The following is a 17,000-nucleotide window of genomic DNA, read 5'->3' as shown; positions in this document are numbered from 1 at the left end:
AAACTGTTTACAGGCCCACCCACAGTTTCCCCTAGAGGTGCCCAGCCGTTCCACTGCCTCCTTCCCTGCGATCCCCACCCTTACTGGGGTCAGACTGCATCTGGGCAGGGCATTCTCAGCCTGCAATCATCCCTGACATCATCCACCCAAATCTTCTAAAGCCAAATGCTCCAATAGGGAGCTGACTCCCTCAGCTGTGGAGTCTGAGACTGAACCCTGATGTAGTGGGAGGGCAAGAAGCGACTATGTTCTGAGGGCACATAGACAGCATAAAGACATTTTCACATCTGTAATTATATACATACATTCTGCCATCTTAGCAGTAGGACCTGGTGAAGTGGCAGACTTAAACAGCAACCATCCCAAGGTTAATAGACATTACAGTGTCTTTTTTCTTTCTTTATTGGTTCATGGGATGAGGGTGTCACTGGCTAGGGCAGCGTTTACTGCCCATCCCTAATTGCTCAGAAGGCAGTTAAGAGTCAACCACATTGCTGTGGGTCTGGAGTCACATGTAGGCCAGACCAGTTAAGGATGGCAGTTTCCTTCCCTAAAGGACATTAGTGAACCAGATGGGTTTTTCAGACAATTGTCAATGGATTCATGGTCATCATTAGATTCTCAATTCCAGATATTTGTTGAATTCAAATTCCACCATCTACTGTGGTGGAATTTGAACTCGGGCCCCCAGAACATCGTCTGGGTCTCTGGATTAACAGTCCAGCGATAATTCCACTGGGCTATCGCCTCCCTAGGTGAACATTGATCACTTCTGAGAAACATCTTGGATAACAGCAGAGGCTCGGGATGCTTCAATGCTTCCGTTAATGACTGCGCTGAGGAGGTGTCAACGCTGAGGACAAGAATGAGTGGTATAACCCATTTCCTTCAGGAGTCTGTGCTGGATACTGTCACAAAGCAATAACACTTTGGTAATCAACTTCATCCAGCAGAAATGTCAATGCCAATGTCAAAGGGAGTGTTGAACGAACAACAATCCTTTCGTAACACAACTGAGAGTGTGAGCAAAGCTACTTCTCCAGTCAACTAAACATAGAAGACAGCCAATGATATCTGGCCTCATCAACCAATCAAGGGAGATAAGCTGCATATGACTCCCATGGAATCCAGCCCTATGTTCACAGGTTCAGGACATGGTCTACCAATATCACAGACCTCTCCCATCAACCGTGCTCTCACTGATGGATAATAGTAACTTTCAAATCTCAAAACGGGGCAGCACAGTGACTCAGTGGTTAGCACTGCTGACTCACAGCGCCAGGGACCTGGGTTTGATTCCACCCTTGGGTGACTGGGTGGAGTTTGCATGTTCTCCCTGTGTCTGTGTGGGTTTCTGCCGGGTGCTCCGGTTTCCTCTCACAGTCCAAAGATGTGCAGGGTAGGTGGATTGGCTGTGCTAAATTGCCCATAGTGTTCAGGGATGTTTATGTTAGGTGCTTTAGACATGGGAAGTGCAGGGTTACAGACACAGAGTAATGGAATGTGTCTGGGTAGGATGCTCTTCAGCGGGTCGGTGTGGACTTGTTGGGCTGAATGGCCTGCTTCCACACTGCAAGGACTCTAAGGAAATGGAGCCACTGTGTGAAGGATTTTTATGAAACTTTGTCTCTGTAATGTCCACATGATAACAGCTATTGTATGTAGTGTACAGTTCAGGTTGAAATGAACAAGTCAGTTCTGAGCAGTGGGGACTGTATATGTGAGAAAAAACCCTTCATTTACAGTTTTCAGAGAGTAATGGACAAAGTGGTGGAAGCCAACTCTGCAAACACCAATAGAGGTCCCCAAATACTGTAAATAAAAGAAAACATGGACTTTGACTGATTCGGCCATTGTGAAACCATTGCTCTGTGCGTTACAAAAAACCTATTATGAATCAGCTACTTTGACTCATTGTGAACAGGAACTGAGGAGATCTTCAAATATTTGGGTAATTTTGCAATGAAGATTGACTCAGGGGAATTGGATCTGTCAGTCCTGCTCTGCTGATTCTGTGACAGTCTTGTCAAGTGAATGTTACTGTGTGTTGTAACGGTCTGATCTGCATGACTCAGTGGGATGTGGTGGATATGTGTGTATCCCACCTTTCTGAAAGGTCAGCAAGCTCCCTAAAATAGGTAGCTACAAAAATAAATGTGTTTTACAAACAACCCAATCTCTGAAATTTCCTTCTGAAACCTCTTCAATGCGCTATCCTCCTTTAAGATACTCTTACATCTCCTTTCATGGCTTCGAGTCAAATTTTGTTGCAGCACGCTCCAAAGAATTTGTAAACGTAGATTCCTTTTTCATCTTCAGCTATAGTAGCAAATGTCATTTTAGATGCAGTTATGAGAATGAGGGTACAGAGACAAGCCATTGTTAGCACCACACGATGTTCTAAGCCTGTTAGATCAATAGGTGTCCTTTCCACAGGGCCACTTCTAGTATGAAACTGCATTAGGATTGAATGAGAGAGCATCAATGTTGGGAAGACTTCCATCTGTTTGTAACGTCAATCTGTATTAAACAGCACGAACCACACAGAGAGATCAAAGTTACCCTTGTAGACGGGTTTATGCAGAGATTGCAGGCCTCAGCAGCTTCAAAACATTTACAGCCAGTGAAAGATGATGTCACATAACTCAGTTCCATTATTCACATGAAAGTCCTTCCTGCATTGCTTTGGCCGACTGTCATGCACTGGAACTTTTGTTCCAGCTGGCGAACATCCTCATCATCACAAAGCTGTCGACTTGCTCCCCGTTGCCCATCCCATATCCTCGGTGCTTCCTCCAGTTGTTTGGGGCATAGTTTCTGAGTATCAATGAGTGTCCTCTGTCTGGACCTTACGGTCTGAAGCCCCAGACGTGACCTTCCTGGGCACCTTGTGTCGAAGGCCATCTGAGGACCCTGTTGGAAGGAGGCGCTGCATTGCAGAAACAGTATCACATGGTGCTCTGACCTCCTCCTCTGGGCAGAGTATATCGCCACTGCCCCTCTGTCTGCATGGCATTCCATGGAATATGAGTGACCAGGCTCCCCTGCATCTTCCCCAGTATCATGATGCACCTGAAACTTCCGCAGTAATGGGCAGCTCTACTTCTGCTGGAAGTTGAGCCTGGTCCTGGGTTTGTAGATGCATGTGCTCCTCATGCATTCATGTGGCAGCCCTTTGATTGCAGTGGCTACATGGATAACCACAGCTTCTAATCCATTGGGGAAGGTGCCAATGACCCTCTTTGGGCAATATCAGAAACAAAGCAGCTCCTCAGTAAAGTGATCACTCAACAGTCACAGCACATACCAATAATATTTGAACAGCACCTTCTAAATATTGGGACAGGGAGACCCTGACAAGGAAGCCAGTGAGTTGTCTCTGCATTCTGAGGAAGGGTCACCGGACCCGGAACGGTGTCTCTGATTTCTCTTCACAGATGCCGCCAGACCTGCTGAGCGTTTCGAGAAACTTCTGATTTTGTCTTTGCGTGCATGTTGTGTGTCATTGCGCTGATTTGGATGTCTGTTGCTCAAGTCCTTTGGTGGACAGACAGTATCTGACTGTACATGTGACAGTGCTAATGAGAGCCAGTACCCCACAGCTCCAGTTCCTGGAGAGGCAGCACTGCAGATGGGACATGGTGTGGCTGTTTGATGGTGCAGAGTGTGGAGAGAGCCGCTCCTGCACTGTGTGCAGGCTGTGGGAAGATGATTGGTACTTTGGCAATGAGGGTGAATGTTTCCGGGTCACAATGCTTCACAGCCATTAGTATGATTGATTTGTAATGTGGAATGATGTGGGTGAGATGCTTGGAGCCAGGATTTGTATTTCATGCAGCAGGTCAATGTGTAAAGCTCACATGCAGTATTCTGGGATCCTTCGCCTGGATTATGTGAGGGTCTGTTCCATGCTAAAGGACCTCACATTGCCTGAAAGTGGAGCCCCGCTCCCTCACAGAATGAGACACTGACTCCACCCATTCTGGGGATGGTGGCAGCCATTTTTATCCTCAATGTGTGCTTGTGATTCTAACAAGCACCGAGATGTAGCTAGGCTGGTGGTGAGAAGGGTACTATGTGTCAAGTCCTTCATGTACGCCCGGTCTCTCTGTGCCACGGCATGCTGCCCTCTAAGCGGCTGCGTGTCGTGGAGACTCTCACTCATCTCCTGCTGGAATGTGCCTTTCCAAGGTAGGTCTGGAGAAAGATGCAGTGGTTTGTGTTGAGGTTCATCCTGAGCAGCTCCACGATGCGGCACTGTGTGCTATACAGGCTGTTCCCCGGGACGTACACCGAGACCAACCTCGAATGTGCCTGGAGGACCATCAACTCAGTGATAGACACTCCTGGGTCTTCCTGAAACTTGTGGGGCTTCCAGTGCAAGGAGTTGACCACGATCAAATGTTGCAGACTGGCACATTCCAAGGTCCACGACTGCATGCTGAGGGAGGCACTAAAGCTTGGGGCAGCTGGTGCCACGTGCTGTGGGGAAAGATCACTGTCTAAGGTCTTTCAGGCCAAAGTATAACAAAGGTCTGTTCAATTATCAATGTGTATAAATAGTGTCCTGAATGAACAAAAAATGCCTTTGGTCTTTGCAACTGCAGGGAATGTCAAATTCCAATGTTTGTTTCTCACGAAATGCAAAGAATGTAGAACTGCTTTAGTACCTGTGAATGTAGATGAAGATTTTTACGAATAAAGTATATTTTTGCAATAAAAAAGAACTTGTGATTGGAACATGATGGAAGTAGCACTGGATGGAATGAGTCACAGACTCAGTCTCTCAGCCAAAGTGACAGCCCCAAACCCTCATACTCTCTTCGCCCTTATCCCCTTGTCAAACCCATCCACTTTGATCTTCCCATGTTCCCACTCAACCCATTTATTTCACTGTTCATTGCCACACATCATGCTTGATTCCCAGGCATATTGCATTGTCATGCCAGACATAATGATGCACTCTCCCCCTATCGAAGACGAAGTGGTACTGACTGCCTTTCTGTCCCATATTCTATTGTCTCCCCCAATGTGTTGAGTTGCCCTTCCTTCACAATTATTATCCTTCAGTGTCTCTGTATGCTGCCTCCAATCTCCATAACTGAGTTCCCCAGCTTCCCCACCAGAGAAGTGGCCCCTGATTACAACCCCCGCATCCCCCACCTTAACATTCAACGGACAGAGCACCGGGACCAACAGTGGCCCAGCTCCCTGACTGACCGTGAAGGTCAGCCCTGACTGATGAATGAACAGAGCCCTGACTGAACTCTGTGCCATTCCTAACTGACTTGCCATGAGTCCCAGGAATGGCTGGACCAGACACACAAAACTGACCATGGCCCACTCCCCAGACTGTAAATGACTGCTCCAAGTGGTTGACTGACCAAGTCCAAGGCCATGGACTGATATTGGATGTTATGGTTGACATACTGTGTTGATCCCCTCACCGCTGCTGTCTCTTAGAGGGCCTGTGTACATTGATCGCTGGTTCTAGAAGCCACTGCTTCACGTGGATCTCAAAGGGAAAATGAGAAAGACTGTAGGCCCTGACTGAAGGCTGTCTCCCTCAGCCTGACTGAGGACCATTGGACTTGGGAGATGTGGCTGTTTATCTGAAACACATGCTGTGTGTTTACTTCAGATATGGCTGGCACATGGTGCAAGTGTGAGACTGATGTAACACGGTGCTGTACAACACGTCCACCTTTTTGACTGATCATGGCTAACTCCCTTGACATGCTGCTGACAGGCTTTGGGCCTGCACAAGGCAGAAATGCTGGGAGCATCCACTCAATCAATTCAAAGTGAGTGAGTGAGTGACGGGAGAGCAACCAAAGAGCCCTGAGGTGCACTATGGTCTAATCTATGAGGCTGCTGCCTCTCCTTGGGTACAAGGAGTCCTGGCAGCAGCGTTGCAATGCAAGGTGCCGCTGCACTCCAAAGTGCAACATATGAAGTGTAGAACAGTGCTGTGAGTGGGTTGGAGAAGTGCCATGAGGGTGTAGTGAGGTTGGTACTTGTCTGATGCCAATCGCCAAGAAGTAGAGGTGTGTGGGTGATCACTGCCAATGGAGCATGCCCTTAGATTTTGGTGACTGTTGTCCAAGATGGAGGCCTGCTAGAGCTAATGCTGAGCTGGAGTCTCCAGGTATCCTTTCTGATATCCCTGCTGGGAATTGTCACTGTGTAGTTCCTCTCTGCCCCATGGGAGAAAGGGAGATAGCATATCAATGAGACAAAATTTAGTGCTAAAGGCATGTAAATAGGCTTCTTGCTGCTCACTAATCAGCTTCTCGTCCTGCTGTTCAAAACCTGGTAGCAGATTTGGACTTCCATTTCTTGACGTCAAGCATCTCATTACTGCTGACCTCACCATATGTTCCCAACTGACTCGGCATTCTCCATGTCGTTCAGGGGAAGGTTCCGTCCATGGTGCATGCTGGGGCTCTTTGAGTGCCAGTTCACCCTGTAAACCTGCACAATTTTCCTTTTCAGCTAACAGTCCAACTCCCCCTTTGAAAGCCTGAATTGAACTTGCCACCAAGCCTTCTCTGCCATTCAATAATCTGAGTTTATCCTCCATGGAAACTGCAGTCTTCATCCCAGGTGCAGTAGTATTATGATGCTGTCTGGGTCTTCATCATGAAACTGCTGTGACTGGGGACAATCGTATGTTATAATAAGAACCAAAAATGACAGGAATGCTCAGTGCACTAGACACTAACTGTTGAGAGAAATACTGAGATTGACGTCGATGTCCTGAACAAGAAGAAGTTGGAGATGTAGCCAGTTTTAAGAAAGTACAGCACGGCAAAAGGAAAGAGAGATGGACAAAAAACCTATAGTGATGGTCTAGACTGGAGAGACTCCATGACTAAAAGGGAAGGTGGTGCAAGGCAAAATTGGGAGGGTAATACGACAAGTAAAGAAAGAGAAGATGTAACAGGGGGTGGTGTAAGAAAGAACGAAAAAATCTTCCTAACAGTTGCTGTCCCAAAAAGAGTGGGCCCGTGCTTATAATCCTTAATTATTGGCCTCGATGACGTCTCCAAAAGGCTGTTACAAAATCAATTGAAAGTTGAGGCACAGTTCCGCAAACACGTGGTGAGTTTCACGGAAATAGGGTTGAAGATTACAAGCAGCAATGTGGGAGCAGGCAATTAAAATTCCAGGCAACATGGTGACACTCTTAAACTGAAAGGAGGTGTTTAATTAAATTGTCACCTAATCTGAGTTCGGGCTCATGTGGAATAGGTTGTAATGTGAGCAGTGAACGCAGTATACAGAATTGACAGAAGTATCAGTAAATCATGGTTTCACCTGGAAAATGTGCCTGGGGCCCAGTTGGCAAGAAGGGAGGAGGTACAAGGTGTAAGGAAATGGAATGTGCCTCCAATACTCAAATTGGAAGGTGCTACGGGAAGGCAAATGGGTAGTAAAGGAATTGGGGAGTAGGTTAGGTACCACACAGGGATCCACTCCATTAAAACATTGAATGGTGGTGGTGCAGCAGGGATATGTTTGTTTCTGATGTCACTCTAGCAGTGATGGAAATGGCAGAGAATTATCCACTTAGTATGGAGGCAGGGTGGGATGAATGGGATGGACAGTGGGAATCGTATTGTGGTTTTGGGAGGGAAGACAGAGGTGCAGGGAATGGAACGTAAAAGGTCAAAGACCCTTTAAGCCATCATGGGGGTTAAGGTGAGTGGCAGGTGTCTTTTCCCTAGGGTGGGGGATTTTAGTACCAGGGGCATAATTATAAGGTGAAACATGAGGGGCAACTTTATTACATAGAGGCTGGTTCGTGTGTGGAATGAACTTCCAGAGGAAATGGTGGGTTTGGGTACATAGAAACATAGAAAATAGGTGTAGCTGTAGACCATTCAGCCCTTTGAGTCTGTAACACCTTTCGATGTGATCAATACTGATCATGCAATCTCAGTATCCCATTCCCATGCTCTCCCCATACCCCTTTATCCCTTTATCGCAAGGGCCACATCCAGCTTCCTCTTGAATATTTCTAGTGAACTGGCCCCCGTTGGGAGAAATTTCCACAGGTTCACAACCATCTGAGTGAAGAAATTCTTCCTCATCCCAGTCCCCAATGGCTTACCCCTTATTCTTAGACTGTGACCCCTAGTTCTGGACCTCCCCAGCTTCGGGAGCATTATCCCCACATCTAACCTGTCCAGTATCATTAGAATTTTAAAGGTTTCTATGAGACCTCTCCCTCATTCTTCTAAATTACAACAAATACAAGCCCAGTCAATCCAGTCTTTCCTCATATGTCAGTCCTGGCATCCCAGGAATCAGACTGGTGAACCTTTGCTGGACTCCTTCAGTAGCAAGAATGTCTTTCCTCAGACTAGGAGACCAAAATTACACGTAAGATGTAGCCTCACCAAAGCCCCGTATAACAGTTGCAACATTTAAAGAAACATTTGGATCAGTACATGAATAAGAAATATTTGGAGGGATATGGGCCGCGCGCAGGCCGGTAAGGCTAGTTTAATTTGGGATTATGATCAGCATGGACTGGTTGGACTGAACAGTTTGTCTCTGTGTTGTATGACTCTGTGATTTTATGAAGGAATCTTGGAAATACTGGTAAGGAAGTTGGAGTTGTCAGAACAGATAGGAGACGGGTAAATTGTGAGAATTAAATAAAGTCAATATCGGAATCGTGGGAGAGTGACATTTGAAGAATTGTGGTCTCTATTAAAATGAGAATGGAAGATTTTATATCTCCTGAGATTTGAACCCTTTGCTATTGTGGAAAAGAATTTTCTTATGTTCTTTGCCTACCGCCTTCAATTTTTGAAAGTTCATGTCAATTTTTTTTAAGATTTCCTGTTCCCCAAAGGACAAAGACTCAACCTGAACGTAGATTTTGATCTAGAAATAGAAATTGGGAGAGAAATAAAAAAGTCAGGGTCTCATTATCATCTGTTTCACCAGATCGTAGAATGGTAGAATTTGCTGAAAGAGGCAACAGCACCATTAGGAGTAGCAGGCCTTCTGGAGAGGAAAGATGGCAACCAGGTGACATTTGAGTGATAACCTTCAGAGAGTCGGTCTAAGTGTTAGTCTAAGTGTCATAAACTGATGGGGCCAAGTGCCCATTTGCGTGCTGCATATTCCAACAGTGATGCAATTTGAGGGATTGTCTGAAACACCTCTGCCCTAATGGCCTAGAAATTTGACCACATCCACAAATGCAAAAGATTCAGGTCTGACCTTTCACTCTCAGGTCAGTGGCAGGGGCAGGAGTGAAGGTTGTGAAAAATCCTTGGTTTGCAAACTGGACCCAGGAGAACGTGCTCTGGAAATTGAAGGTGTTTTTCCTTTTTGGGGGGATGGTGGTGGTGAATGGGTGTATTGGATGAAATTGAGGTTGGTATGAAGCAAATACAATACTTTTTCCATTCTGTAATGTTTGGGGCGACACGGTGGCTCAGTGGTTAGCACTGCTGCCTCACAGGACCAGGGACCCGTGTTCAATTCCACCCTCAGACGATTACCTGTGTGGAGTTTGCACGTTTTCCCTGTGTCTGTGTGGGTTTCCTCTGGGTGCTCCGGTTTCCTCCCACAGTCCAAGGATGTGCAGGTTAGGTGGATTGGCCATGCTAAATTGCCCACAGTGTTCAGGGATGGGTAGATTACGTGGGTTATAGGGGGATGGGTCTGGGTGGGATGTTCTGAGGGTCCCCACATGCCTGGATGAGTGCAGCCTCAACAACACTCAAGAAGCTTGACATCATCCAGGACAAAGCAGCCCGCTTGATTGGCACTACATCCGTAAGCATCCACTCCCTCCACCACCGATGCTCAGTAGCAGTAGAGTGTACTATCTACAAGATGCACTGCAGAAATTCACCAAAGATCCTCAGACAGCACCTTCCAAACCCACATTGTTGGGCCAAATGGCCTGTTTCCACACTGTAGGGGTTCTATGATTCTCTGCTTGAATGGCCTATTTCTGTACCATTATAACAAATTCACTTCAGAACCCTATAATAATTGCCCATGGGTTTTTGTCCTTTGTTGATTTGAGTATACAGCATTCATTATTTTATTTGTTCCCATGCTCTTGAACTTCATTGACTGAAGCACCACAGTCACAGTTGATCTCTTTGTGATTCTGTTTCTGGTTTCGTTGCCAGAACCAATGACACCAAAGTCCTGTGATTGAACTGGGATTTATTTGATCAGCTAACAGAAATAAACCAGTTCACATGGAACAAAACCTAATGCCACAAAGAACCTCAGAATCTGTGATCAACTCACATCCAGCAAATTGTATAATCAGGGGTTGGAATCATACACAAGGGAAGACAGTCGTGGTTGTGGGAGGTCAATCATCCCAGCTCCAGGATATCTCTGCAGGAGTTCCTCAGCGTAGTTTCCCGGCCAAACCATCTTCAGCTGCTTCATCGATGACCTTCCCTCCATCATAAAGTCAGAAGTGGGGATGTTCACTGATGTCTGCACAATGTTCAGCACCATTCATGACTCCTCAGATATTTAAACAGTCTGTGTTCAAATGTAACAAGATTGGACAATTTCCAGGCTTGGGCTGGCAAGTGGCAAGTGCCACTCACACCACACAAATGCCAATCTATGACCATCACCAATAAGAGACAATCTAACCATCACCCCTTGACATTCAATGGTGTTACCATCACTGAATCCCCCACTATCAACATCCTGAGGGTTATTATTGGCCAGAAACTCAACTGGACTCACCACATAAACACAATGGCTACAAGAGCAGGTCAGAAGCTAGGCATATTGCGTTAAGTAACTCACCTCCTGACTCCTCAAAGCCTGTCCACCATCTACAAGGCACAAGTCAGGAGTGTGATGGAATACTCCCCACTTGCCTGGATGAGTGCAGCCTCAACAACACTCAAGAAGCTTGACATCATCCTAGACAAAGCAGCCCGCTTGATTGGCACCACATCCACAAGTATCTACTCCCTCCACCACTGATGCTCAGTAGCAGCAGAGTGTACTATCTACAAGATGCACTGCAGAAATTCACCAAAGGTCCTCAGACAGCACCTTCCAAACCCACGACCACTTCCATCTAGACGGACAAGGGCAGCAGACACTTGGGGACACTACCACCTCCAAGTTCCTCTCCAAGCCACTCACCATCCTGACTTGGAAATATATCGCCGTTCCTTCACTGTCGCTGGGTCAAAATCCTGGAATTCCCTCCCTGGTAGCATTGTGGATCAACCTACAGCAGGAGGAATGCAGCGGTTCAAGAAGGCAGCTCACCACCACCCTTTCCAGGTCAACTAGAGATGGGCAAGAAATGCCTGCCAGCCAGCAACACCCACATCCCAGAAATGAATTAAAAAAAAACAATAATATAGCTTTCCTCCCCTGGGCTCAGATCAGTAACATACAATGACATTGTTGGCGTTGTAGTAAATGCAGTAATTAATGTTCTGTAAATGAGATACTAGAATGAGAAACACTGTGACAACAGCTCTGGCTGATCATTATTACCGAGCAGGACAAAGCTGGTATACATTGTATGCTGTGACTACATCACACTGAGAACAGACCAATAATGGAAACACAACAGAATGCATGACATATTTTGAGAAGATAGGTCATTCCATTATTCTGTCAGCATGGAGATTCTCCTTCCTAAAGTTGTGAGCTCAGATCTCTGCTTAGATGGAGACCAGCAGATGTGCACTGTGACTCAATGGACAATCTGATGCACTGACTCTGTAAGAACAGGTGTGAAGTTTGAGATACTGCTGGGGAGTTCCCTAGGTCACGCTGAAAAGAAAAATTGAAAGAATTGCAGATGCTGTAAATCAGAACCAAAAATAGAGATTGCTGGAAAAGCTCAGCAGGTCTGGCAGCATCTGGGGAGAGAAATCAGGGTTAATGTTTCGATTGAGTAACCCTTCCTCATAAGATGCTGTCAGACCTGCTAAGCTTATCCAGCAATCTCTATTTTTGTTTCACAGTGAAAAGACTTTGGTTCTAACTCAGGTTTTGGACAGTTCTGTCTTACTTACCTGGTTAGTTATCCAGGAAAGGTGAGATAGAAAATCGTGCCTAACTCCTGGATCTAAGGTTTTGGAGTAGATCTGTAGCTCGGGTTGTGGGTGTTGAGGTTGGTTGGCTCGCCGAGCTGGTTTGTTGTTCTGCAGACGTTTCGTTACCGTGCTTGGTAACATCCTCAGTGCAGCCTCTGATGAAGTGTCGGTGTGTTTTCTCGCCTGGTTTTTAAACTCTGGGGTCCGTTGCGATGGATTGCCTCACTTCTGGGTTTCCTCCGTAGTGGAATGTGTATGGGGTCGAGTTCAATGTGTTTATTTATAGCATGCTTCGTGGAGTGCCATGCTTCCAGGAATTCTCGTGCTTGTCTCTGCCTAGCCTGTCCCAGGATCTTGGTGTTGTCCCAGTCGAAGTCATGGTTCTCCTTGTCCATGTGGATTGAGATGAGTGAGTATTGGTCGTGTATTTTTGTAGCCAGTTGGTGTTCATGTACTCTTGTTGTTAGTTTCCTTCCCGTTTGTCCGATGTAGTGTTTCTCGCAGTCTCTGCAGGGGATCTTGTAGATGACATTGGTCCTGTCCATGGCGGTGAGTGGGTCTTTAGTTCGGGTGAGCACTTGTCGTAGGGTTGATGTGGTTTTGTGTGCCACTCTGATGCCCAGCGGTCATAGGAGTCTTGTAGTGAGTTCTGACGTGTTCCTGATGTAGGGTAGTGTGATGAGTGTGTCGGGGCGTGTAGAATCTTTCTGATGCTGTTCCTGTAAGCATCTCCTGACCCAGTTTTTTGGATATCCATTGTCCTTGAACACCTGGAAGAGGTATTATTCCTCCTCTTCGCGTAGTTCCGTGTTGCTGCGGTGTGTTGTTGCCCTTTTAAATAGTGTTTGCACATAGCTTCGTTTGTGTGTGCTGGGATGGTTACTATTGAAGTTCAATACCTGGTCTGTGTGTGTGGCTTTTCGGTGTACTTTTGTTTGCAGTTCCCCATTTGTCTTGCGCTCTACCATGACATCCAGGAATGGGAGCTGTTTGTTCTTCTCCTCCTCTCTGGTGAATTTTATGCCAGTGAGGGTGTTATTTATGAGTTTGTGTGTCACTTCTAATTTGGTCCGTTTAATGATGACAAAGATGTCGTCTACGTAGTGTATCCATAGTTTAGATTGGATTTGCAGAAGGGCAGTCCTTTCCAGTCTTTGCATCACTGCTTCTGCTATGAGTCTGGAGATAGGCGATCCTATGGGTGTCCCGTTGATTTGCTCGTATGTTTGGCCGTTGAAGGTGAAGTGGGTGGTCAGGCATAGGTCCAGTAGTTTAAGCATGTTGTCCTGGGAGATAGTTTCACTGGGGTCGTGTTCTTGTTCAAGTAGTGTTGTCATTGTTTCCCTCGCTAGTGGTATGTCTATTGACATGAATAGGGCGGTGACATCAAATGATATCATGGTCTCTTCGTCCTCTATCTTTATGTCTTTGGTGGAGTTGAGGAATTCTTGGGCTGAGTGGATGGAGTGGGGTGATTTGTTGACTAGGTGCTTGAGTCTTCTTTGTAGTTCTCTGGCTAATCTGTGCGATGGAGTGCCTGGTAGAGAGACTATGGGTCTGAGGGGAACTTCCGGCCTGTGCACTTTAGGGAGGCCGTAGAGTCGGGGTGTGTGGTTCCTTCGGGTTTCGTTCTTAAGAAGTCTGTTTTGTTAACCTGTCCTGTTTGTTTAAGTCAACGTCATGGTAGAGTGCAAGACAAATGGGGAACTGCAAACGAAAGTACACCGAAAAGCCACACACACAGACCGGGTATTGAACTTCAATAGTAACCATCCCAGCAGACACAAACAAAGCTGCGTGCGAACACTATTTAAAAGGGCAACAACACACTGCAGCAACATGGAACTACGCCAAGAGGAGGAGGAATACCTCTTCCAGGTGTTCAAGGATAATGGATATCCAAAGAACTGGGTCAGGAGATGCCTACAAGACCAATGTCATCTACAAGATCCCCTGCAGAGACTGCGAGAAACACTATATCGGACAAACAGGAAGGAAACTAACAACAAGAGTACATGAACACCAACTGGCCACAAAAATACACGACCAATACTCACTCATCTCAATCCACATGGACAAGGAGAACCACGACTTCGACTGGGACAACACCAAGATCCTGGGACAGGCTAGGCGGAGACAAGCATGAAAATTCCTGGAAGCATGCTATTAATAAACACATTAAACTCGACCTCATATACATTCCACTACGGAGGAAACCCAGAAGTGAGGCAATCCATCGCAACGGACCCCAGAGTTTAAAAACCAGGCGAGAAAACACACCGACATTTCATCAGAGGCTGCACTGAGGATGTTACCAAGCACGGTAACGAAATGTCTGCAGAACAACAAACCAGCTCGGCGAGCCAACCAACCTCAATAACTCCTGGATAACTATGCAACAAATCTCTCCCTTAGTCCTACCTTGACACCCTCCCCCTGCTCTGACAATTCCCCCAACTCCTGATTACTCCCTTAACATCCTGATAACCCCTTTGACTTCAACTACCCTGACTCCTTCCCAAGTCAACCTGACTAACCCTAACCCTGACCTGACTAGTCCCCGACACAAGCAAACCTTCCTGACCCAACTTGACAGTGCAGTTTACCCAGCTTTCACCCTGCCCACTTACCTCACCCATCCTACCCCCCCATCTCCATATGTCACCCATCTACCCCCTTACCCAGTTACCTCACCCGCTCTACCCATTAACACATCTACAAATTCACCCATTTCCTCATCCACACTTATTCATTAACACGCTGAAAAAATTGTTCAAGTTTTCTCTTTGGTATTTTAGTGAATGAGGATTTACCAGAATATATCAGCGAATACCATAAAAAGAGGGTGCGGCATGCTTTTCCCTAATGCCCCAATCCTACTTGGAAAAATGCCAATTTAAAGTTTTCTCCGCATTTCTATACAAGCCGGGATGATAAGTCCCAGATAGAAATGGTGGTAAACAGTAGGAAAGGAATGTCAATCTGACAGTCATCGCCAGTCCTCAGAAGATTTGTGTCACAGTGATAACAAAATACAATTTGACAAGTACAGAGTCAGTCAAACTGGTGACAGATCAAATGAGTAATCCCTTGTTGTCATTGAACTAACTTCCTGGTCGAACTGGAGTTGATCTTAGCCTGGAGCAATAGCCTTTGATCAAGCTTTTGGTCATTACACAGCTCAGAGTCAAATTTTAAAGTTCATCCATGGTGTCCCTATCATTTCTCCTCCAGTCCTATAACCTCCTACCCCTCCAATCCTGACCTTTTGTGCATCCTCCATTTTAATTGCTCCATCATAGGCAGGATTGCCTTCAGTTGTTTGATCCCCAGGATCTGGAATTCACTCTTGTAGCCTCTTCACCTCTCTTTCCTCCTTTAAGTCCCTCCTTAAAATCTAAAGCTTTCACCAAACATCTGCCTTAATATCTCCTTATGAAACTTGGTGTCTAATATCAGTTAAGTCCCTGTAAAGCATTTTGGGGCATTTTACTATGTGAAAAGGCACCACATGAATGCAAAAATAAAAACCGAAAGAACTGCAGATGCTGTAAATCAGGAACAAAAACAGAAGTTGCTGGAAAAGCTCAGCAGGTCTGGCAACATCTGTGAAGACAAAATCAGAGTTAACGTTTCACGTCTGGTGATCCTTCCTCAGAACTGCAAATACATTACAAGGCGGACACATTCCACCTGAGCATTATCAAATGAATATTAACACCAATCTACATAAAGAGACAATAGAATGGGTGCAACTTTAAGGCACTATATGCAAGCAAGATTTATTGTACATTCAAAGAAGAAGGATTTAGGAATGTTCATGTTTCATTATCACTGTTTAAAAACTTAGCAAATTAATCACTGGGTTTCAATGCTACATTCTTTGAATAGGGAGGTTTTTGAATTAGTTTAAAATTTCTCAGGACGTGGTTACTGCAAAACCTTTAAAACTGTCACTGTTCAGGTAACTGAAGGTACTAACTGATATTTCACCATTTGTGCAGTAAAGCAAAGTATACAAGGCTGGCTCCGAGATATCTTTTTCACCATAACATATTCCTTTTCAAAATTATTGAGACCTCTTTTATTACATCTTGTCTATGAAGGGAGCTGACAATTATCACCATGGAAACCAGACAGCTTCTTTGCCTAACTCTCCTGATCCATGAATATCTATATAAAACGGAACAATTACATTAAAACTCCTTACCGTGTCATGTAATAGCACCTGTGCCATTTTTAAAAATGTAATCTACAGCATACAGTGAGAAACATAACAAAGAAATAATACCTGCTGCTTTGTTCAGTCCACATCTACATCTGCTTTTCCATTTCTGAGAAAGCACTTGCATTTCATATTAGACTGTTCACCTCCACAGGATGTCTCAGAGAACTTTACAGCCAATGAAGTCTTTCTGAATTTGCAAGAGAATATTAAGGAAACTGAAGTATGTTTTAACTTTTAAAAAAAATCTTTAGTGACAGATTTCTTGTTTGGCCAGCCAGAATGCTCTCTTGGCGAGACTGGCAATTCGACCCCGTGACAATATTTCTAATTGTCTTAAAATCAGATCCAAAATATTAGCCAATTTATTTTCACTCAGAAATCTGCTTTGATTGGTCTGGAAGAATGGGGCGGTGCCTTGGAGAAGATTCGCCAAAGGGTAGCAACCAATGCTGGGTGGGGAGGGCAACTGAACAGGGAGGGAGATTCCTGTAACACCATACATCTGATGTTACTGACATCACATTGAAATCAACAGCTTCTGTTACAGGGTCTTCTGTGCCAATTCATTTCAGCATACTCTGCTATGGAGTTCCTTTATGCACAAGTGTACTGTTGTAATAGGAGTAGAGTATTCAGATCCTTCTCTGCCGTTGTCTCCATTTCTCTTGATACCCTGCCTAACTCTATCTGTCGTAGTCTTG

The 17,000-nt window shown here is 45.4% G+C and overlaps 1 protein-coding gene across 1 annotated transcript in view; it reads right to left on the bottom strand.

The window, feature by feature from the left end:
* The window catches only part of smox (spermine oxidase), a 22,911-nt gene extending 22,596 nt beyond the window's left edge, over window positions 1-315 (bottom strand). The window contains exon 1 of the mRNA XM_048602836.1: window positions 306-315. Within this exon, the coding sequence (XP_048458793.1) occupies window positions 306-315 (10 nt within the window). The remainder of the gene's footprint in view (window positions 1-305) is intronic.
* Between the last annotated feature and the right edge of the window lie 16,685 nt (window positions 316-17,000).

This window comes from Rhincodon typus, chromosome 1 (assembly GCF_021869965.1).
Source record: "Rhincodon typus isolate 14 chromosome 1, sRhiTyp1.1, whole genome shotgun sequence".
NCBI lineage: Eukaryota > Metazoa > Chordata > Chondrichthyes > Orectolobiformes > Rhincodontidae > Rhincodon > Rhincodon typus.
The sequence above is the reverse complement of the archived record's forward strand: the minus strand, read 5'-3'. Positions and strand labels throughout refer to the sequence as shown.